Genomic DNA, 23,746 nt, shown 5'->3' with positions numbered 1-23,746 from the left:
TGGAGTTGATGATTATGAGTTCCCTTAGGGGGCTTGTGTTGTGGTACAGCAGGTTAAGCCACCCCTTGTGATACTGGCATCCTATATCAAGTGCTACTGATGTTGCAGCTACTCTGCTTCCGATCCAACTTTCTGCTAATGTGCCTGGGAATGTCAGTGAATGGGAAGGCAGTGGATTGCCCAGGTACTTGACTTCCTGGCACCCACCCAGGTGGGAGACCAGAATGGAATTCCTGGCTCCTGCTTCTGGCCTGGCCCAAACTCAGCTGTTGTGGCTATTTGGAAGTGAACCAGAGGGTAGGAGGTCTTTGTCATTCTGTCTTTAAAATAAATAATCTTAAAAACAAAAAAGAGTTCCATGAACAAGTTAGTTCTTGATGTTTTGTTAGAAGGACTGCAAATATTGTGTGCCTAATTATTGCTTGCTTTTTAACATTTAGGTATTTATAGGCCAAAACCTGTCTTTTTTTTTTCCTTAAATTACCCTAAACTCTATATTTCCTTTTGTATTTGCTGTTAAATTTTCATTGTTTGTTTATATTTATTTATTTAATTTTTAATTTTTTTTAAGATTTAGTTATTTATAGGAAGTCAGAGTTAGAGAGAGAGAGAGAGAGAGAGAGGGGTCTTCCATCCACTGGTTCACTCCTCAATTGGCCGCAATGGCCAGAGCTGCACTGATCCAAAGCTAGGAGCCAGGAGCTTCTTCCGGGTTTCCCACACGGGTAAAGGGCACCAAGGACTTGGGCCATCTTCTACTGCTTTCCCAGGCCACAGCAGAGAGCTGGATTGGAAGTAGAGCAGCCGGGTCTCGAATCAGCGCCCTGATGCTGGCTCTTCAGGCCAGGGCATTAACCTGCTGTGCCACAGCGCCAGCCCCAGTTTGTTTATACTTAGATCTTTAATTCTTTTGAGTTTATCAGGTTTTTTTATGAAATAGAAAATCATAAAATTTTATGTCATCATCAATTTTACTAGGTACTATAAACCTAGTAAACCAAAATTAGAAATAGTGTGGTTATGTTACCAGAGATGGCTGGAACAGACATTCTTGTCTTCCCATAAGAGAAGAGCTTCAGACATAAGATGGAGATTGGCAGTAACCATCCTAGCGAAGCTTAGTGAAGAGAATACAGCCTGCAGGCCAGGTGGACATCTCAGCAAACAGCCAAAGGCCCACAATTTCTCCTCCATATTGCTGGGAGAAGGGCTTTCCGGGCAAGGAATTTGTGAAATTCCTCCTGGGGCTTTGTCAGCATAGAATTATTGGATCAAATAGGCCTCCTGGCATAAGGCTGGGAAGATTCCACTTGGATGTCCCAGAGGGAGGGCTAGGATTCACCTAACAAGGTTGCCAGATTTGGGCAAAACTTTTGGTGTACAAATGATAGTCTGCTTCCAAGGAAAGCTACTAACTTTCTTTCCTCATTCAACCATATGAAATTCCTGGTTTTGTTTTCCTGGTCGGAGACAAAGGCTGATGTCTACTTTCCTGACTAGTGCTAGCACCGACAAATGAGTAACCTACCTGTGGGGAAAAATACATTGGCCAGAAGAGCAAGAGTGAAGGTATTGAGAATTAAGCATGGTCTGAGTTCTGCTAAGGTGTAGAAGAATTGATAGAAATCTGTGGTTAAGAAATTCCAGTGAAGGGGGTTGGGAGGGAACAAAAAGAAATTCCAGTGAAGAACAGGGATTTAGTGAGTGAGAAAGTTGGGTGGATCAAAAGCTAATCTGAGAGTTCAGACTTCTCTATGCCTTCTGTAAATTGCTAATGATGACAGTGTGGTGTAGCATATGGGCCTGTGAGTCCTAGGTCAGCTGAAGTGCATCTTGTTCCCCCGGTCACCCTCCCCTGCACTTACACTGAGGATCTTGGCAAGTGATTACAGAGCTGAATTTCCTGACCTAGAAGTTAGCAGAAATATATAGAATGCAAAATTTGTCAGAAAATGCAGAAGCATTGTACTTCAAAAATTCTTTTGCCAGGCTTTCTTGCGGAATTCTGAACACAATATGTGTAGAGTCAACTTCAGAGAATGCTAGGGATCTTGGAAAGCCTATTAAAGTTTAATCCATGATACAGTTGAATTATGCTATCCTAATCAAACAAAGCAAGCTAACTGCTGCTTATTAGGGTAAATGTGCTTTCGGGACTCCTGTTAGTGGTTGCAATCATGCCCCCAAAACAACTATAGGAGTTCCTATAGGAGAAGTTTAAGAAAAGTAACAGAGAGAGAGAGAGATGCCCACAGTGGCCATTTGTTCATAGTTGTAGATTTTATCTAAGTGAAGTGTTCCTAACTGTAGGTGAATGGCTTTAGCTTTGGAGAATGATTTCACTTATGAAGAGAAATAAGCACAGTGAAAAGATACTCAAAGAAATCTGAGAAATTGTACAGGTCAGAACAATATATAGAATGACCATTTCATAGGCTGGGGGTCGGAGGGGCATATTGGAAAACAGGTGTTTAATAATTGTATTTTGTCTCATTTATCAGATGGACAATTTATGAAAGGACATGGCTGATCTTGTAATACCATGTAGATGTAGATTGAACTAAAATCTGATAATGACTATTCTTAAACACCAAAGAATTTGACACTCCAAAAGAACAATTTTAAATTCTAATTTAGGACTGTATTCCTAAATTTCTTTTTAAGGTACATGTTAGATTGCTGGTTATATACCCAGTTTGTTGGGAGCCTCTACTATTGCTGTAAGGTTTGTAGTCACTCTTCAAAGTGTAAGAAAAAGTAGATTTTTCTCCCCCAGAAACACGAAGCGAGGGAAATGAATCTTGAGTAATTACTTACAGTTCTTTGGTGAAAATCTAAGATATCCTTTAGCCAGGGAAATTGTTTATTTCTTCTCTCATGGAATTGAGGAGTTATTTAGGAAAGCTGTTTCAAGTTATTTTTCTGAGATACTCATAGGCAACCAGTTATTTGACAATACATTTTAAAATTTCAGCAACTTACCTGGTCTAGATCCTTCTGTAATTTAAATAATAGAAAACAATTGAAAGGATTTTGGGTGGAGAAGTTTAAAGTGATTTTCAAGCACTAACATTAAGTTAAGAAATACTGTCTGGGCTTATTGTAGTAATTATCCCATTGCTATTTAAATAAACTCCTGTTGGCAGCACACTTTTTTCTTGTAAAACAAAATAGAGTATGTATTAGAAAATAATCTTTATAAATATTTTAGAAAATGTCTATTAACATTATCCCCAAAATCATTCTTTACTTTGTCATCATCATTATATTTTGCCTATTTCTACTATTATATTGCTTGGCAAATCCACTGAACTTTCAGCTGAGAAGTAAATTTTCCCTTAGTTTTTTTTTGTTTACTGCTTTTTAATTCTCTAAAACATAGGACTGTAAGGGCTTATACTATTTCCTTTTCCTTGCTTCCTTAACTTACTAAATAAAAAAGAAGCAAATGTTTATGATCGAGAGAGAGCATAAAATGTAATTAATGTGTCTGACACTTTACATGAATGTTTTTTATGCTTTACAAAGAGTTCCTGAGGACAGATTTTACAGATTCAGCGTTTGTTCACCTTTCACCTGGGGTGCCTAACTTGATTATACAGGTGTGTTTGTACAGGTTTGTCACCAGCAGTGGCTGGCTTGCCTGGGTTCCTTTTCACCAACTAAGCAATGACTTATAGTTGAGAGAGTAAAGCAAAAGTTCATTGAAGTGCATTCCAAGGGAAGAATTGGCCAGTGGAGAGAGCACCAACCCCCTGTAGGGATGGTAAAGTAAAATGTGTTCCAAGGGAAGAAGGGGCCAGAGGAGAGGAAACCTGGTGACTTTTCTTCCTGGTGAGGGACTTCTATCTTTAAAGTATGAGGGGAGTTGACTAGTGATATGGCTGAGTAACTCATGACTGGGATTTGTGATTGACATCTGGGAGTTAAATTGAACTCTCTGCACATGTGGATACAAACTAGACGTTTCTAGTTTGGCTGAACTCCTATTTTTATCAGGATTCTTTAACCACAAGTTAAACTGCAAAGTGGGTGGTCTTGGGTGGGTCCTTGCAAACAGCAGGTCCCTGGTTCCTCCCCTGAATGAGGGTTCTGTGGCTCCTCCCCAGTTGTTCATGCCTAACTATCTACCTGAAGATTTGAGTGGTGAGTGCCTACTCTTTCTACTTTTTTTTTTTTTTTTTTTTTTAGATTTATTTTGGGGCTGATGCAGTAGGTTAAAGCCCCCAGCCTACAGTGCAAGCATCCCACGTCCAATCCAGCTCCCTGCTAATGTGCTTCGGCCCCTGTACTTGCACTTACTTACAGAAAGAGAGAGAAGGAGACACCCCATAACACCACAACACCAACATTTCTTTCTACTTTTTCATATTTTTGAAAGGTATTTTAGATATGGTGCTTCTTCTGAATTATGTTATAAATATCAACAAAATTGTAGACAAAGCAATAATTCATAAATGTAATGTTTAAGTGTTTCTTGATAATCAGGAGTAAAAGGAGGAATCTGATTTTTTTTCTCCATCATTGAGATTACATGAATAATTGTGAACTACCGGTAATCCCAGTGAGCTCTTATTAAAGAAAATTTATTCATTTTGACATTTGTTGAAATATGAAAAGGCAAAAAAAGGAAGGAGGAAGGGAAGTATCATTATATTCTTACAGTTCTATCTATGAACTACTTGAAATCATCATTTCTCCTTATATTAATAAAATAATTTTAAAAAAGAACCATAAGGCAGACATTATTTAGAACCATCATGGTAGGTGTAGAGATCATTGCCTTGGACTTTGACCTTGGAGGATACAGACTGGGCTCAGCTCAGCTGCTGATACACCAAACACTAGTGGGAACTTAATAGCCAAGAAGCAGCTTGGGGGTCAGTGGATGGAAATCACTAGGAAGAAGCATCAGGGTGAAATAGAATTCTGGATAAACCTAATAGAACTCTGGGTTTGGTTTTTTGTTTTTTTTCTTTGGAAGGTAGAGTGTGAGAGAGATAAAGAGCAGTATCTTCCATCCACAGGTTCAGTCCCCAGATGCAAGCAATACTCAGGGCTTGGTCTCCCAGGCGTATTAACAGGGAGGTGGCACTGCTAAATGCTCCTGGGAAAGCAGCAGAGATGGCTCAACTGCGCCCACGTGGGAGACCTGGAAGAAGCTCCTGGCTCCTGGCTTCAGCCTGGCCCAGCCCTGGCTGTTCTGGCCCTTTGGGGAGTGAACCAGTGGGTGGAAGATTTCTCTCTCTCGCTCTCTCTGTAACTCTACCTTTCAAATAAATAAAATAAATCTGTAAAATAAATGAAACAAAACAGGGAGGTAGGTTGGAAGCGGGGACTGTAGTGGGTTATGGGCGACCCAAGAAGTGGCTTAACCGGCTGTATCCTCTTATGGGATTTTTACTGCAGGCAATCAGGATAATAGGCATCAGTCACCTAGGGAATGAGAGAGATTCAATCAGGTACTGAGGGTGTTGCATTAAAGAGGGTGTGGGGATTCTGATTAAACTGACATAGCAGAATTCTTTCAAGAATTAGGCCTAGTTGATAAGATAGTTCTAAAGAGCCTGATTAGAGTGTAGTCAAGGAGAGAATGTTTGTCCCTTCTAGCTAATTGATATGTATCCTTTTGTATCTGATAAATATTAAATAACTATTATGTAATAAATTGATTGCGTCTAGTTAGATGTTTGTCATGTGATCATGTGTGTATTTTCTAACTAAAATGAAAGTTGATGAGTTTATCTTCAGAAAAATCAAGAAGATTTCTTTTCACATTCTAATTGTTACTTGATGCTAAGTAAATAGCATGGTAACTAAAGTCACAGTTTCTAAGGACTTTGTCATTTAAAACAGACACATCAATATGAGTAAGCCAGTGAAGGGCAGTTAACTAGGAGTTAGAAGATCTGGATTCTCACCCAAGTTCTCTTTCACTGTTCAACTTTGAGTGAGTTGTTCTTACCTTGCATCTCTCCCTTAAAGGTAGAAGCAAACTCATGTGTAATAGCAACAAAAAGAATACAAGTTTTGGGGCCGGCGCTGTGACGCAGTGTGTTGTTGCCCTGGCCTGAAGTGCCGGCATTCCATATGGGCACCGGTTCGAGACCTGCCTGCTCCACTTCCAATCTAGCTCTCTACTGGGAAAGCAGTAGACAGTGGCCCAAGTCCTTGGGCCCCTGCACCTGCGTGGGAGACCCAGTAGAAGCTCCTGGCTTCAGATCAGCACTGCTGAGGCCATCTGGGGAGTGAACCAGTGGATGGACCGCTCTCTCTCTCTCTCTGCCTCTCTTCTCTCTGTGTAACTCTGACGTTCGAATACATAAATAAATCTTAAAAAAAAAAAAAAGAATACAAGTTTTAGGAAGAAATCCAAGCAAAAAGTAAAAGACTTGAATATTGAAAATTATAAAACATTGATGAAGAAAATTAAAGAAGACACAAATAAATGGAAAGATACCCTGGGTTCATAGATGGGTAAAATTATTGTTAAAATGTTCAAACTGAGAGCAAGTGTTAAATCTAGCAGTTAAGATGCCCATAGCCCACATCGGAATGTCTGGATTTGATTCCTACCTCAGGCTTCTGATTCCAGCTTCTCGCCAATCAGACCCTGGTAATTGGATTATTGCTACCCATGTGGGAGACCTGGATTGCATTTCTGGCTCCTGGCTCTGTGCCTGGCCTAGCCCCAGATGTTGTAGCCATTTAGAAAGCAGATGGTAGTTGTCTATCTGTGGGGAGCAACCCGGACTAGACTAAGTTACTCGAATTAAGACTTATTCTATGCATCTGCTCTCCCACAATATGGCGCTGGGAGAGAAGTAAACAGCTTCCGCACAGCTGCCTCCAGTTCAACTAATAAACTGTAGGACTTGCTCCTGATTGGAGGAGAGCAGCATACTCGGTGTGTGGGCAGCCGAGTTGGGATTGGCGGAGGAGGACTATAAAGGAGGAGAGAGACGGCATGCACCAGGAACATCTATGGGGAACATCTAAGGGAACCCGTGCAGCCCCCGAGAGAACCGGCCGGCGGTGTGCCGCTCCCCTGCGGAAGTGGGGAATGCGGCCAGGGGGAACTGCCCTTCCACGGAGGTGGAAGGGATAGTAGCCAACCCGGGAAGAACCAGCAGCAAACCCGGGGAGGGCCGAGCAGACGAAAGAACAGCGCAGGGTCCTGTGTCGTTCCTCCACGAAGAGGGGGAGCGACATAATGGTGCCGTGACTCGGATATGAAGCCTAGGCAGGGTTTAGTGTCGTTCCTCCATGAAGAGGGGGAGCGACATCTATCTATCCATCTCCCTTTTGCCTTCTGTCTTTATTGCAAGTAAATAAGTAAACTGAAAAAAAAAAAAAAAAAGTTCATGCTACCTGAATTGATTTACAAATTTTTTGTAATCTCTATGAAAATCCCAGTGACATTTTTTTTTTTTTAAAGAGATGGTCAAATGCTTGTGGAACCACAAAAAACCCAACTGGTCACACCAGTCTTCTTTTTTTTAATGTAATGATTTATTTATTTATTTGAAAGAGTTACATAGAGAGAGAAGGAAAGGCAGAGGTAGGTCTTCCATCCTCTGGTTCACTCCCCAATTGTCTGCACCAATCCAAAGCCAGAAGCCAGGAGATTCCTCTGGGTCTCCCATGTGGGTGCAGGGGCCCAAGGACTTGGGCCATCTTCTGCTGCTTTCCCAGGCCATAGCAGAGAGCTGGATTGGAAGTGAAGCAGCCAGGACTTGAACTGGCGCTCATATGGGATGCCAGCACTGCAGGCAGCAGCTTTACCCACTGTGCCACAGCGCTGGCCCCACACCAGTCTTGAATAAGAATAAATCTGGAGGCATGATAAAATATGTTATGAAGCTATAGTAATCTTAACAGTGAGGTACTCACATAAAACAGACATATAGACCAATATAAAGGAAGAAAATGCCTAGAAATAAATGCATGCATTTACAGTCAACTGATCTTCAACAAGGCTGAAAAGAACATATTGAAAGAAAGGAAAGATAATCTCTGTTGTCAACAGAAATAAACTGGATCTAAAAAAGGTTAATATAAGGTTTATTTAGGGCAGAATATTAGTGACCTAGGCCTGGGACACTGTACAAGTGCATTAACTTATAGTGAGTCTTGAGAAGTATTCCAAAGTGGTCACATTAGTCAAAATTTATGTAATCACACTCTGAGAAGACGCTGATTGGCCCAATAAGCAGGCGTTAAGTATGCAGGGGCATGAATATCTCATTGGTTGAAGATTACTTTCTTTAGACTATGATTGACTTCAAGCACCTTCAGGTAAGGTATTGTCTCTGAAAAAGAGGCTACTAAAAAGAGGATTACCAGTTAATTCCAGGGAAGATATTTCTGGAAATAGATAAGAAATATGTCAGTACAGTACACATGATTGCTGAAGGTTGTTGATGGCTAAGACAGAACAGGTTCTTTGTGCACAATCACCCAAGATAAAATTAGATAAAATTAATTGATCCTTCAGGCCACTCTCAGATAAGCCTTAGTATGTGTTGCTTTTGAATGCTTTTCATGCTTTTTTTTTAGAAACAGTTTGTTCTCATTGTCATAAATGGTATTCAGGTGCTGGAGTGACATAGCTGGTAAGCTGCTGCCTACAAAGCCAGCATCACATATGGGCACTGGTTTGAGTCCCAGCTGCCCTTCTTCTGATTCAGCTCAATGCTAATATGTCTGGGAAAGCAACAGAGGATGTGGGGGATCCAGATCCAGCTATTGGCTTCGGCATGGCTGAGCCCTGGCCATTATGGTATGAGCCAGGAGATGGAAGATCTCTCTCTCTCTCTCTCCCCTCCCCACCGTCTCTACCCCCATAATTCTGTCTTTCAAATAAATAAAATAAATCTTCAAAAAAATGGTGTTGGCAAAGTTTGATATCCACATGCAGAAGAGTGAACTTGGGCCTTTTGGTGTAAAATTCAACTCAAAATAGATTAAGGACTTAAACACAAGACTTAAAACCAAATGATTAGCAGAAGAAAACCTAGGACAAAAACCTTGAGGTCGATATAGACAATGATTTTTGGAAATAACATCAGAAGTTCTTGTTAGGAAACTGGCGGAGTTTTACCTATGGCGCGATCTACACCCTGATTTACATCGCAAGCTCTAACCCCCACCACCATTGCTGGAAGCCAGGTGGCCACGTGGCCCAACCGCTGTTGTCAAGCTCCACCCCCATCCTAATGGGATTTGCTGCTCCTGCTTCCCTGCCCACCCTTGGGCAAAGTTTTAAAAGGACCTGTTCCTGAACATGTGGCTCTCTTGGCTCCTCTCTGCTCTCTCCCCCTCTCATCTCTCTTCTCTCTCCTCTCTCTCTCTCTCTTACAGTCTCCATCTCTGTTTTCTTTCTTCGCCCCTTCCCTCCAATCTGCTGGGTTTTCCCCAATAAACTCTTTCCCTTTCTCCCGTGTTTGGTGTGTTTTGTGACGGCTAACAGAAATATATAACAGTTCTGGCAACAAAGGCAAAACTTAACAAATGGAACCACATTGAACTAAAAAGCTTCTGCACAGCAAAGAAAGCAAGAACATGAAAAAGCAACCTACTGACAGAGAAAAAGTTTGCATACTATATATCTAATAAGAAGTTAATATCCAGAATATATTATAGACTCATATGACACATACCGAAAGCCCAATTAGCACAACTAGAAAATGGGCAACGGGGCCAGCAGGTTAAGCCACTGCTTACTATGCTGTCCTATATTGGAGCACAAGTCCCTGCTGCTCCTCTTCCAGTTCAGCTCTCTGCTCATGTTCTTGGGTAAACAACAGATGACAGCTCAAATTCTTGGGTTTCTACCACCCATGTCAAAGACCCGAATGGAGTTCCTGGCTCCTGGCTTCACCCTGGCCAAGACCTGGCTGTTGTATGCAGGGGACAGAAGATCTTTCTTTTCCTTCCCCTCCTCCTCTTTCTCTGTAATTCTGCCTGCCAGTAAATAAACCTTTGACAAAAAATTGTTTTTAAAAAATGGGTAAAGAACCTAAATAGATGTTTCTCCAGAAAAGACATAGGAATGTCCAACAGGTATGCGAAAAAATGCTCAACATCATTAAACATTAAGGAGATGCAAATTCAAATCACTAGGAGATACTACCTGAAGCTTGTTAGAATAGCAGTTATCAGAAAGACAAAAGATAAGTATTGGCCAGGTTGTAGAATAAAGGGACTCTTTTTAAAATGTTGGTGGGAATGTAAATTAGAATAGCCATTAGGAAGACAATACAGGCTTTCCTGAAAAAGTTACAAATAGATCTACCTTAGGATGCAGCAGTCCCACTTAGTGTGTATCCAAAGAAAGGAAATCAGTGTCTGGAAGAAACATGTGCACTGCCATGCTCCTGCAGCTTCATTCACAGTAGTCAAGACAGGATCAGTCTAAATGTCCTTTGAGAGATGAATGAATAAAGAAAATGAGATGTGTATATATGCACAGTGGAATATCACTCGACCTTTAAAAAGAAGGAAATACCTGTTATTTGCAACAACGTGGATGAATATTTTTTATTAAAAGATTTATTTATTTATTTGAAAGTCAGAGTTATACAGAGAGATGAGAGGCAGAGAGAGAGAGAGAGAGAGGTCTTCCATCCCCTGGTTTACTCCCACGATGGCCACAATGGCCGGAGCTATGACAATCCGAAGCCAGGAGCCAGGAATTTCTTCCCAGTCTCCCACGTGGGTGCAGGGGCACAAGGACTTGGGCCATATTCTGCTTCTTTCCCAGGCCACTGCAGAGAGCTGGATTGAAAGAGGAGCAGCGGTGACTAGAATTGGTGCCCATATAGGATGCCGGTGCTTTAGGGCAGGGCTGTAACCCGCTGTGCCACAGCGCTGGCTCCAGTGTTTTACATTTCTTGCAAATTGTGGTAAAGCCAGTAGTAACTTTGAGTACCATGATTAATAATTTGACATTTGGGTAGATTTATCATTTAACTTACCTTTTTCTTTATGTGTTCTGTTCAAAGTAGTAGGAAGAAATGTTTTAGAATTTTCTGTTTTTCAGTTTTCTTAGCTCTTACATGCATATTGACATGGTCCAAATGATGACATTTTGACTGTTCATACATTGCTGTCTTCCTACAGAATCGGAAGTGTTTATCACCAACCAGCCAAAATGAACATGGTGAAGAGGATCATGGGGCGCCCCCGGCAGGAGGAATGCAGTCCTCAAGACAACGCCTTGGGACTGATGCACCTCCGCCGCCTCTTCACGGAGCTGTGCCATCCTCCCCGGCACATGACTCAGAAGGAACAAGAAGAGAAACTGTACATGATGTTGCCAGTGTTCAACAGGGTAAGTCCCGGGTGCCAATCACATGCCTTCCAGGACACGATGATACTACAGGAATCTTAAGGTTAATGGAAAGGCACAGGTAGGAAAAATAATAGGATGAGTTAGTTTTTAGGAAGTTTTATGTGTTCGTTCCTTTGCTATGCAGTAATGTGACTTGACATGGAACCTGGTCAGATTGGACTACATTTACAGAGTCTTCCTTTAGTTCTAACAATTAAAGGGAGACTGTAAGCATTTTGTAAAATGTTCCAGGAATGGTTGATTTGGGAAAGAGGAATAGATTGTAAATTACCATTTGTATTATTTCTGTTATTTTTTAAAAAAATATTTATTTAATTATTTGAAAGAGTTAAAGAGAGATAAGGAAAGACAGATAAAGAGAGATGTTCTGTCCTCTGGTTCACTGGCCAAGTGGCTACAATGGCTGGGGTTGTGCTGTGCTAAGGCCAAGAGCCAGGAGGTTCTTTTGGGTCTCCCATTGAGTGCAGGGGCCCAAACACCTAGGTCATCTTCCACTGCTTTCCTAGGCTCATTAGCATGGAGCTGCATTGAAAGTGGAACAGCAGGATCTTGAATTGATGCTCATTTGGGATGCTGATGTCACCTATAAGAACTTAGCCTAAAAGTGCTGGCGCTTTCTGGTATATTTTGAATTGATGTTTTTTTTCTTTTTGCATTAGAATGTAATTCTCCAAGACCCTATGTACACTTTACTACCATCACAATTTGTTTTGTAGTTTGTTTATTGGAGAGTCTGTAAGAGGGTAGTTGCAGGCTACAGAGTCTACATAAAATGTGAAGTATTTTGTTAATTACACGTGGCAAACTTTAAAATAATCATCATATTTATCAAAGGTTTACAAGTACAGTTGTTAAAAATCAAGTAGTGAGGGCCAGTGTTGGGGTGTAATAGGTAAAGCTGCAATGCCAGGATCCCATGTGGGTGCCAATTTGAGTCCTGGCTGCTCCACTTCTGATCTACTTCCCTGCTAATGTCCTGGGAAAAACAGCAGAAAATGGCTCAAGTGTTTGGGCCCCATGCCACCCACCTGGAAAAAGCTCATGGCTCCTAGCTTCAGCCTAGCCAAGCCTCTGCTGTTGTGGCCATCTGGAGAGTGAACCAGTGGATGGAACCTCTCTCTCTTTCCTTATTTCTCTGTAATTCTGACTTTCAAATAAATAAATCGATTTTTAAAAAATAAGTCAAATAGTTTCAGAGGAATATAAATTTATATTTATTTATTTTCATTTTATTTGAATGACAGAGTCAGAGAGAAAGAGAGACAGACAGACAGAGGAAGATCTTTGATCTGTTCACTCCCCAAATGCCTACTGCAGCCAGAATTGGGCCAGGCCAGGCCAAAGCCAGGAACCAGTAATTTAATTCAGTACTCTAATGTGGGTGGCAGGGACCCAGGCACTTGAGTTTCCTTCCAAGGGACACATTAACAGGAAACTGGATGGGAAGCACAATGAGTGGGATTTGGCCAGGCACTGTGATGTGGGGTATGTGAGTCCTGAGTGGTGTCGTAACCATTCCACCAAATGCTCACCCTCCACAGGCTTAGAGATGCCCTCGCACTCCCAGATTGCTACAGCCATTCAAGGCTTTTAAAGAATGTACTTTACCACTGTTTCTTGATCAGTCAGTTTAACTGACTTCCTACTGAGGCATTACTTCCTGTCCCTCCAAACCATAACACACATACATTCGCCGATACATACTACCCTCCTTATCCATTACATGTAGTTATGCCATTTATGTAAACAGTGTTCAAGGTTTGATGTCTACTGACTAGTGTAAAAACTGTTCTGATATGAACTTTTTGATATACCATCATTATTTTCTTCTTATTATAGAACTTGTTTTCCCAAGACTTAAAACTATTTTAGAATGCACTCTCTCCTCTCTTTCACTCTCTCCTTGTCTCCCCACCTTCCTCATGCCTTATCTTTCCTCTCCCTTTCCTCTTCCTTCTTTGCCTCTCTCTCTCTCTCTTTTTTTTTTTTTTTAAATTTATTTATTTATTTGAAAGGCAGAGCTACAGAGAGGCAGAGGCAGAGAGAGATCTTCCATCTGCTGATTCACTCCAGGATGGCTGCAATGAGTAGAGCTGCACCAATCTGAAGCCAGGAGCCAGGAGCTTCGTCTAGGTTTCCCACATCGGTTCAGGGGCCCAAGGACTTGGGCCATCTTCTACTGCTTTCCCAGGCCATTGCAGAGAGCTGAATCAGAAGTGGAGCAGCCAGGACTTGAGTCAGTGCTCATATGGGATGCCAGCACTGCAGACAGTGGATGTACCCACTGCACCACAGTGCCCCACCCCCTTCTTTGTCTCTGTCCTCATTCTCTCCCTTGCCTTGACTCATCCTTTTCCTCCTATCGTCTCTCCCTCCCTTGTTTCTGTCTCTTTCTTGTCCCATTCTTCCAGCTCTCTCCCTATGCCTTCATTTCTGTTTTTCTCTCCCTTTCTATCTCCCCCTCTTTTATTTATTTATTTTTTCATTCCCCTGCAAATCCCCTCCCCAGATCTGTCTCTACACTTGATTGTGTGTCTCTGTCCCCCATATCTCTGGCTCACTCTTTCCCCTTAGTCTACTTGGTCTCCGTGTTCTCTCTGTCTCTAGTTATCTTCCTGTTTGAAATTTTCTAGCCTCATCTTTTGCTCTTTGTTATTTAGAAATTGTTTCCACCAGTAGCTGAGAAAGAAAGATGCAGGGACAGATTCAGATTGGAGTATTGAGTCTAACTATTTATGAGCTCCCTCAGTGATGGTATTCAACAGGTGGTTAGCAGCTCAGGTGAGGAACAGGTCTGGTTATGTATTTGGGGGAGATCCACTGACAGAAAAGTGGTAGTTGAACATGTGGAAAGGGAATGAGAGATCACTCACATTGCCAAATAAGAAGAGCAGCAGACTAAAGCATGCACCATGGAGAATGTGAGTTTCTATAATCAGAGCAGAGGACCCTCCCGAGAATACCAACAGGAGTTGGTCAGTGATAGTACAAAACGTGTCAGGGGAGGGTGGTATTAGAGAACTCAAGGGATGGAAGTATCTAGGAGGGGGGCAGTCAATGCTGTCATATACAGTCGTGAGACCCAGTGAGGTGAGGACCGAAAAACATTCATGGGATTTTCCACTAGAATGGTGGAATCAGAAAGCAGTGAGTTGAGGAGTGAATAGGAGATGAGAAGAAATAGTAAGCATACGGTAGGCTTTAGGAAATATGAAATAAAGAAACAAAAGTCATTGATAGAGGTTATCTTAGTCCATTTTGTATTATCCTAACAGAATAGCTGAGGCTGAATGCTTTGTAAAAAAAGAGACTTACTTAGCTCACGGTTTTACAGATTGGAAAGCCCAACAACATGGTCCTGGAGAGGGCCCCCTTGCTGCATCATGGTGTGGCAGGGAAGTGGAAGTAGAAGGGGAGGAGAAGGAGCTATGCACAGAAGGCTGCCAAGCCTATGCAGTGGCCTAGCTTTACAACAACCTGCTCTATTAAAAAGTAACAGAGGGACAGCGTTGTGGCCTAGTAGGTAAAGATGCTGCTTGCAATGCCTGTGTTCCAAATGGACTCCAGTTTGTGCCCTGGCTGCTCCACTTCTGATTCAGCTCCCTGCTAATGTGCCTGAGAAAAGCATCAGAGGATGGCCCAAGTGTTTGGGCCCTTGCCAACCATGTAGAAGACCCATATGAAGTGCCTGGCTCCTGGCTTCAGTCTGGCTCAGCCCTGGCCATTGCTGCCATCTTGGAGTGAACCAGTGGATGAAGGCCTATCTGTTTCTGTAACTCTGACTTTCAAATAAATAAATACATCTTAAAAAAAAAAAAAAAAACTGAAACAGTCGCACAAGAGCAGACCCATTCCTGATAATCCATTAGTGAGGGTGCAGCCTCATAGTTGAATTACCTGCCTTGGGGCCTTGGAGCCCAGGATCTCTTAAAGAGTCCATCACTTCAACAACTCCACACTGAGGACCCAACTGCTAGCACACAAGCCTTCTGAGCACAATCCGTATCTAAACTGTAGCAGCAGTGAACTTGGCAATGAGGAAGGTTTTGTTTATATGTTTCCAGTATTTTGCTTGAAAAAGACAAGAAGGAGAGAGAGGTTCAGGCAATCTCAAAACAAGAGGAGAAGCTTATAGAAGGAGAACCATGTAAATTTTCAGGAGAATGAAATTGTTTGAGGAAAGAGGGGCTATGAGTAAAATTACAAGAGGATGGGCAAGCATTGAACAGGAGATAGATGCTCAGTATATCCAGCAGAGAGACAGATTTTACTGAGTGTTGCAGTTATGGTAGATATTGAATAAGATCTTCTTGCATGCTGATCCTAATTTCCATTTCATCAACAGATGTGTCCTTGATATTTTGTAGCAAATAAATTGAGCAAGAGGACTTAAGGAAATTGTGATGGGGAGAAAAAGTTGAGAGGAGGAGCAATAAAAGAATTCATTAGCATTGGAGGCCAGTGAAAGTTGGAGTTGATAAATTTGTACTGATCCTGTCCACACAAGCCTGTGAGTTGAAGTAGAAGAGGGAGATGCTTGATTTGTTGGGCCTGAGGTTTTGCTGGCCTGGTGAGGTAGAAGGAGTAGAATTAGTTCACATATGGTGCAATAATGTGATCATATCTTCTTTGTTAATTTAATGTTGCTGTTTGCGGCAAATTAAGAACTAATGAAGATTGGTACTTTTTAACTTAATTTTAGATATTACATATATTTAGGAAACAACAATTCCACTTATAAAATCCCAGCTAAGCTTGGAATCAGACAGACCTAGTTTTAAATTCTTAACTTTACCATCTCCTGGTTTAAGTTAACTCCCACCTCCTGTAACTTCTTTATCTATAAAAAGAGAATATGAATTACACATACTTTCTAGGAGTTTATGAGCTTTAAATGACATAGCAAGTATTTGAATGGGTACAGGCACACTGTAAATGCTCATCCTATTGTAATTATTGTTATTTTTATTGAATTCATTTGAATTGTTGAAGTCAATTACAAAATATACACTTTTTCCTTGCTACCTTATACATTCAATATGTATACGTCAGACTCACGGTTTGTTTCTCATGCTCCATTCTTATATTGTATCCTTTTTCCTCTTATAAAATGTTCCAACATTGCTAGCCTTTTTTTATGTGTTTTAAATAATTTATTTACTTGAGAGGCAGAGAGATGGAGAAAGAACAAGAAAGCTTGCATTGTCTGATGCATTCCTCAGATGCCCACATTGTCTGAACGTGCTAAAGCTGGCAGCTGAGGAGTCAATCCAGGTCTCCCCCTTGGGTTACAGAGGCCCAATTGCTTGAACTGTCACCTGCTGTCCTCTCTCCCTCCTCTAGGGGGCACAAATTAGCAAGAAGGAAGCTGGAATCAAGAGCTGAGCTGGTGGTAGGTAAAGCTGCCATTTGGGAAGCCCACATCCCATATGGGTGATGGATTCCCTGGCTGCTCCACTTCCAATCCAGCTCCCTGTTAATAGCTCAGGGAAAAAGCAAAGGAAGATGGCCCAGATCCTTGGGCCCCTGCTACCCACATGGGAGACCTAGCTGAAGCTCCTGCCTCCTGGCTTGGGCCAGGCTGCAGCCATCTCTGGAGTGAACTAGAGAATGGAAGTTCTGTCTCTCTTTCTGTCGTTCCTGCTCTCTGTAACTATGACTTTCAAATAAATAAATAAATCTGGAAAAAATAAATAAATAAAGAGTTGAGCTGGAATTCCAAAACTCCTTTTTGGACTGTGGATGTCCAAGTCCCATCTTAACTGCTAAGCCCCACCAGCCTACCAGCCTCTTAAAAGATAATAATGATAATAAATATTTATTTATTTGAAAGGCCAAGTGACAGAGAGAAAAAGGGAGGGAAGAAAGAGAGAGAGATCTTCCATCTGCTGGTTCACTCCCAAATGGCCACAACTGTCAGGACTGGGTCAAGGAACTCCATGGAGTCTCCCCCGTGGGTGGCAGGGGCTAAGTATTTGGGCCATGTTCTCGGTCATCTTCTGCTTTTGCAGGTGCTTTAGCAAGGAGCTTTCACCAGTCTCTTTTTAATTCCTCTGGCAGCACAGTCTCATTCTTACTTTGAAATCTTTGTACAGCTCAGCTCTTTACTGTCTGGAACCTACTTCCCTTACTTCTTTAAGTTGTCGGTTTTTCTCTTCATTCAGTATCATCCATTAGTATTCGTGTCCTTTCCCTAGAAAGTCTCTTTCCTGACAGCCTTCTGCCCACATCCCAGGCCTTCTGTTTCCATTACCTATTTTCCATCCTTCCTAACACATCACCATATTAACATAATTTTGATTTTTAATTAATTTGTTTACAATTTGTCTTCTGTATGAAAATGTAAACTCCACCAGTACTGTAATTATGTTTGTGTATCTTTGTAGTCTCAACTCTTAGAACATTGCCTCATATCTAGTAGGAGATCAGTAAATATTTGTGAGCGAATGGATCAATGAATCAATCAATAGTAATGGTTTACTAGACTAATTTTTATGTCAAAGAAGCATTGTGTGTTCATTCCAAATGAGCCAGTTTTTTTCTGTAGTATTGCTTGTGGTTTGGTCAATTCAAGCAAATCTTAGGTTTTTTTTTATTTTTTTTATTTTTTTTAACTTTTATTTAATGAATATAAATTTCCAAAGTACAGAATATTGATTACAATGGCTTCCCCCCCATAACGTCCCTCCAACCCACAACCCTCCCCTTATCCACTCCCTCTCCCCTTCCATTCACATCAAGATTCATTTTCGATTCTCTTTATATACAGAAGATCAGTTTAGCATACATTAAGTAAAGATTTCAACAGTTTGCTCCCACACAGAAGCATAAAGTGAAAAATACTGTTTGAGTACTAGTTATAGCATTAGATCTCAATGTACAGCACACTAAGGACAAAGATCCTACATGAGGAGTAAGTGCACAGTGACTCCTGCTGTTGACTTAACAAATTGACACTATTGTTTATGGCATCAGTAATCACCCTAGGCTCTTGTCATGAGCTGCCAAGGCTATGGAAGCCCCCTGAGTTCACCGACTCTGATCATGTTTAGACAAGGCCATGGTCCAAGTGGAAGTTTTCTCCTCCCTTCAGAGAAAGGTACCTCCGGTACCTCCTTCTTTGATGACCCATTCTTTCCACTGGGATCTCACTCGTGGAGATCTTTCATTTAGGTTTTTTTTTTTTTTTTCCCCCAGAGTGTCTTGGCTTTCCATGCCTGAAATACTCTCATGGGCATTTCAGCCGGATCCACATGCCTTAAGGGCTGATTATGAGGCCAGAGTGCTGTTAGGACATTTGCCATTCTATGGGTCTGCTGTGTATCTCACTTCCCATGTTGGATCATTTTCTCCCTTTTTGATTCTATCAGCTAGTATTTGCAGACACTATTCTTGTTTATGTGATCCCTTTGGTTCAAATCTTAGGTTTTATCTTTTGAAAAGAAATTTCTTTACAGAAGTAAGGCAATAAATGAATATCATGATTTAGGTGAAAAGATAGTTGCATTTTCAACGGTGTACTATGTACCTAGCATTGCAGACTACTTGAATAACCATATCTTTATACCATTCAAGAAAAATATATTTATTTTATACAATTATCTTAATAACTCTTAGGAATAAAATGCATCTTAATAACTGACGAGCCCATGTTTGAGACCTGGATTGTGTTGCTGACTCCCAGTTTCAGCCTGGCCCAGTCCCAGCCATGCAGGCATTTGGGGAATGAACGAGCAGATGAGATCTCTCTCTTTCTCTTTCTGTCACTCTACCTCTCGAATTAAAAGAAAAAAGTCTCAGGAGAAAAATAATCATCAGTATATACTGAGTAATAAGAATGTTTATAAACATCTTTATTAAAAAATACTAATCCATCTCTGAGAAGAGGTAAAATGGCTGTTGAAGCATATTTCATTATTAGGCTTCTCAATTGTTATCTGTCTCAGGTTTGTTAATGAATATGGGTCTCGGGGGTTGGCATTGTGGTACAGTGGGATAAGCTGTTGCTTGGGGTGCTGGCTTTCAATAATGAAGTGCTGATTGAAGTCTACTTGCTCTGCTTCTGATCCTGCTCTCTGCTAATGCACCTGAAAGAGCAGCAGAAGATGACCCAGATACTTGGGCCCCTGCCATCAAAGTGTCAGACCTGGATGGAGTTCTGGCTCCTAGGTTCTTCCTGGCCCAGAGCTGGCTGTTATGCCCACTGGGGGAGTGGATTGAGGAACTATCTCCCTTGTTCCTCCTCCTCCCTCCTTTCCTCCTCCCTTCCTTCCTCCTTTTTTCCTCCCTTCCTTCCTCTCTCTCTCTCTCTGTCCCTCTCTCCCTTTCCCTCCCTCCCTCTCTCTTGCTGTGTCTTTCAGATAAATAAATAAATCTTTAAAAATGAAGAATATGGGGCTGGCGCTGTGGCATAGTGGGTTAAGCATTCACCTGTGGTGCTGGCATCTCATATGAGCACCGGTTTCAATCCCGACTGTATCATTTCTGATCCAGCTCCCTGCTGATGGCCTGGGTAAACAGTAGAAGATGGCCCAAGTGCTTGGGCTCCTGCACCCACTTGGGAGCTCTTGGCTGCTGGTTCCTGGCTTCAGATCGGCTCAGCTCAGGCTGTTGTGGCTATTTGGGGAGTGAACCAGCAGATGAAAGACCTCTCCCTCTGTCACTCCCTCTGCCTGTAACTATACCTCTCAAGTAAATAAATAAATCTTTTTATAAAAAAATGAAGCATATGGGTCTTATAAATTAAGTACAAAAATTATCGAAATTTCAGCAGAAAAAATATTTATTTAGCAATTCATGAAAAGTACAGTGTATTTGTTCATTTAGATCATTACAGATTACTCCTTTGACAAGTTACTGAACAGAATAGATATATTGATTTATTGTCCAGTGTTTTCAATTTCATTTGCGGAGGCTATTTGAAACATAGTATTTATTATTAAGGGTTTTAGAAACCTATTTTCTATTAGAAGGATACTGGTATTTTTTAAATCCTTTTATTAGAATTCTTGGAAGAAGTGTTTTTATTTTATGGAATGAAGAATAGAAGCACTTTCTTTAATATATATTAAAAATATATATTTTTATATATATATATATATATAGTGAATTGATTGACTAGGTTTTTTTCTTTTATATGTTTGAGCCAAAACTTATGAGCAAAATATGGAAAATATAGAGATCTTTGTAAAAATATTTTATTTATTTGAAAGGCAGAGTGACAGGGTGGGGAGGCAGGTGGAGAGCGAGAGAGAGATGTTCCATCCACTAATTCATTCCCCAAATGGTTGCAACCACTGGTACTGGGCCAGATTGAAGCTAGGAACCTGGAACTCTATCTGGGGCTCCTTTGTGGGTGTCAGGGGCCCAACCACTTGGGCCATGTTCTGCTTCCTTCCCAGGCACATTAGCAGGGAGCTGGCTTGGAAGTGGAGCAGCCGGGACTCTAACCTGCATTCATATTGAGATGTTAGCATTGCAGGCAGCAGCTTAACTTGCTGTGCACAGTGCCAGCCCCTTGAGATCTTTGGTGGCCTTAGATTTTTATGTATTCTTTTATCCAGTTCAGCTCCTTATCCTTGAGTTTTTATGTGTTTTGTTTTCTTTTGGCCAGTGTTCTCATGTTCTCCTTCAGTGCTACCTGAATATTCCCTGGAATTTAGCTGTGGGGGTGGTAAATAATGAGCAACCAGTAAGGGAGCATCCCTACAAAAGGCAGGGTGCTGACTCGCCAGGGAACTCATTGATGAGCAAGTTCTGCTTTTCCGTTCGTAGTAACACTTGAACAGGCATTAAGTCTGTAAGGTGCAGTGTAATAAGAGAAAGACTAGCTTTACAAGACAGAGAATTTCCTTTTGCTCTAAAGAACATTTTTTAAAAATGCTGTTTCAGGGTATATCTAGTCTTTAAAATACCATGTGTGTGAAGTCTGTCCAGATTTTATTTTCTTATTTTCTATGTGTAGGCCTTGCTGGTTTCTCTTTAAAAATTGTTTATTCTTTTTTTTTTTTTTTAAGATTTATTTACCCATTTGAAAGTCCAAGTTATACAGAGAGACGAGAGGCAGAGAGAGAGAGGGAGAGAGAGAGAGAGAGAGAGAGGTCTTCCATCCGCTGGTTCACTCCTCAGTTGGCCGCAATGGCCAGAGCTGCGCCTATCCGAAGCCGGGCGTCAGGAGTTTCTCTTCATCTTCCCACGCGAGTGCAGCGGTCCAAGGACTTGGGCCATCTTCCATGCTTTCCCGGGCCATAGCAGAGAGCTGGATTGGATGTGGTAGCCAGGATGCCAGCACTGCAGGCGGCAGCTTTACCTACTACGCCACAGTGCTGGCCCCCTATTTGTGAAACAAGTTTATTTTGTGACCCTCCTTATTCATTTCCTTTATTCTAGTCTTTTTCTTTTTAAGTGGTCTTGTTTTGGAAACTATTATAGTTAGAATTTAGAAATTCTGTGATACTAAAAAGAGTTTAGTGGATTCTATTTTTTGCCCTGGACTTAGCAATAGGTCAGTCTGCTTTTCACCACCCAATGTGTCTTCACATCAAGGAAAAAATCTTACTACTTCCTTCTGAATTCTCAATTTAGTTTTTCTCAGAGAAATGTTATCTTTTCTAAAAATTAGTAAAATTGATCAGATTTTATAAATAACACCTTTGACTTTTAGATTTCATTAATTTAATTATTTGACAAGTTAATATATATAAGGAAATGTAGGTGGAGATGACTTATTTGAAAGGCTTGTGTTTTCAACTGATGTCCAAGAGAAACTAGGTACATGTGCTTTTCTGACTTGATTTTTAAAATTGCACCATACTTTGAAATCCACAGAACTAAAAAAAAAAAAGTTAACAATGCTTCATTAAAGATCTTTTTCTCATCTACAGGTTTTTGGAAATGCTCCGCCAAATACAATGACAGAAAAATTCTCTGATCTTCTGCAGTTCACAACACAAGTCTCCCGACTAATGGTGACAGAAATTCGAAGGAGAGCATCCAACAAATCCACAGGTATTTTTACAGAAGCCAGTGAAAATGGACTTGTGGGAATGGACAGACAGTTCAAATCAAGCAGCAAATAGACCCAGGGCTATGTGCATGGATTTGTTACTGGTGCCCCTTCCCGTGCTTAAGAACGCACTCTTCTGTTGGTCTTGGCGTCTGAGTAGTTCTCCTTGAGTCTGCTCTTGCCAGGCCACCTCCAACCTGACCCTTGTTACCTCCCGGTTTCTTTCTGAGAAAAATCCTTACTGCTTAGCAGGACATGCGAGGCAAATCCATTTTCTAGCCATATGTAGCTTTTTAGGATACTTTCTTGTTTGTTGATTCCCCCCCCCCCCCTTATAGTTCAACAAAATCGAGCTTTTTACCGTTCCACACGTATCTGTTATTCTGGTACTTTAAATATAATCCTTCACCCAGGAAGAAGACTCTTCCTGACCTCTCTGCTTGGATTAAGTCACAGTTCCTTGATAGAATGTTTCTTGATTCCTTTAATCAAAGAAGTATTTTTTCCCTCTGAACTCCTGTTGTCTCTCTCAACTTCCTGGGTGATAATTGTGCATGTCTATCTTCGTATCAGACTGTAAGCAGCTTAGGGGTCTATATGTAATCTATAGTGATTTTTGTCTAGGTTGGCTGCACCGCTGATGTATTTATAGCTCCATTCATGTCTACTTGGGATGCCTTTCCACTTCTTCGGGATGGATCCTGTTTTTGAATCATGTTTTTTATGTTTTCTTTATTCTTTTTTTTTTTTTTTTTTTTGACAGGCAGAGTTAGAGATAGAGAGAGACAGAGAGAAAGGTCTTCCTTCCATTGGTTCACTCCCCAAATGGCCTCTATGGCCGGCACGCTGCGCCAGTCCGAAGCTAGGAGCCAGGTGCTTCCTCCTGGTCTCCCATGCGGGTTCAGGAGCCCAAGCACTTGGGTCATCCCCCACTGCCCTCACGGGCCACAGCAGAGAGCTGGACTGGAAGAGGAGCAAGCGGAACAGAACTGGCGCCCCAACTGGGACTAGAACCTGGGGTGCTGGCACCGCAGGCGGAGGTTTAGCCAAGTGAGCTGCGGTGCCAGCCTATGTATTCTTTATTCTTAAATTAACTTTCTCATTTGGTAAAGCATCTTTTATAGCAGTTTCCTGAGAAAGATTTCAGCAAGATTATTAGCTTTTTTTTTCCTATTAGCCATATGTGAAAATTTCTTTCTGACTCTCACTATTAAAAATGGGTTCTTTCCTCTTTACCAAGGCACATTATACATTTAGTTTGACAATCTGTCAGGTGACCAGAGTTTAGTATAAACCCCAATACATCCAACAACAGCAGGGCTTTATTATGGAAAGGGAAACTTACAACCAGGGGTCAGTTAGAGAAAAGAGGTATAGATCCCCCA

The 23,746-nt window shown here is 41.3% G+C and overlaps 1 protein-coding gene across 18 annotated transcripts in view; it reads left to right on the top strand.

The window, feature by feature from the left end:
- WDFY3 (WD repeat and FYVE domain containing 3) overlaps positions 1–23,746 on the top strand; it is a 307,477-nt gene that overhangs the window by 107,161 nt on the left and 176,570 nt on the right. For all 18 annotated transcript variants that reach the window (XM_070047898.2, XM_089303127.1, XM_017347436.4 and 15 more), the window contains 2 exons: positions 11,125–11,335; positions 22,240–22,363. In XM_070047898.2, coding sequence (XP_069903999.1) covers positions 11,156–11,335; positions 22,240–22,363 — 304 coding nt within the window. In that variant the 5' untranslated portion in view covers positions 11,125–11,155. The remainder of the gene's footprint in view (positions 1–11,124; positions 11,336–22,239; positions 22,364–23,746) is intronic.

The sequence above is a fragment of the Oryctolagus cuniculus genome, chromosome 8 (assembly GCF_051225735.1).
Source record: "Oryctolagus cuniculus isolate XC-2025 breed Fujian yellow rabbit chromosome 8, ASM5122573v1, whole genome shotgun sequence".
In the NCBI taxonomy this organism is placed as follows: domain Eukaryota; kingdom Metazoa; phylum Chordata; class Mammalia; order Lagomorpha; family Leporidae; genus Oryctolagus; species Oryctolagus cuniculus.
Note: the sequence above shows the minus strand (reverse complement) of the source record. Positions and strands in the feature narration are given on the sequence as shown.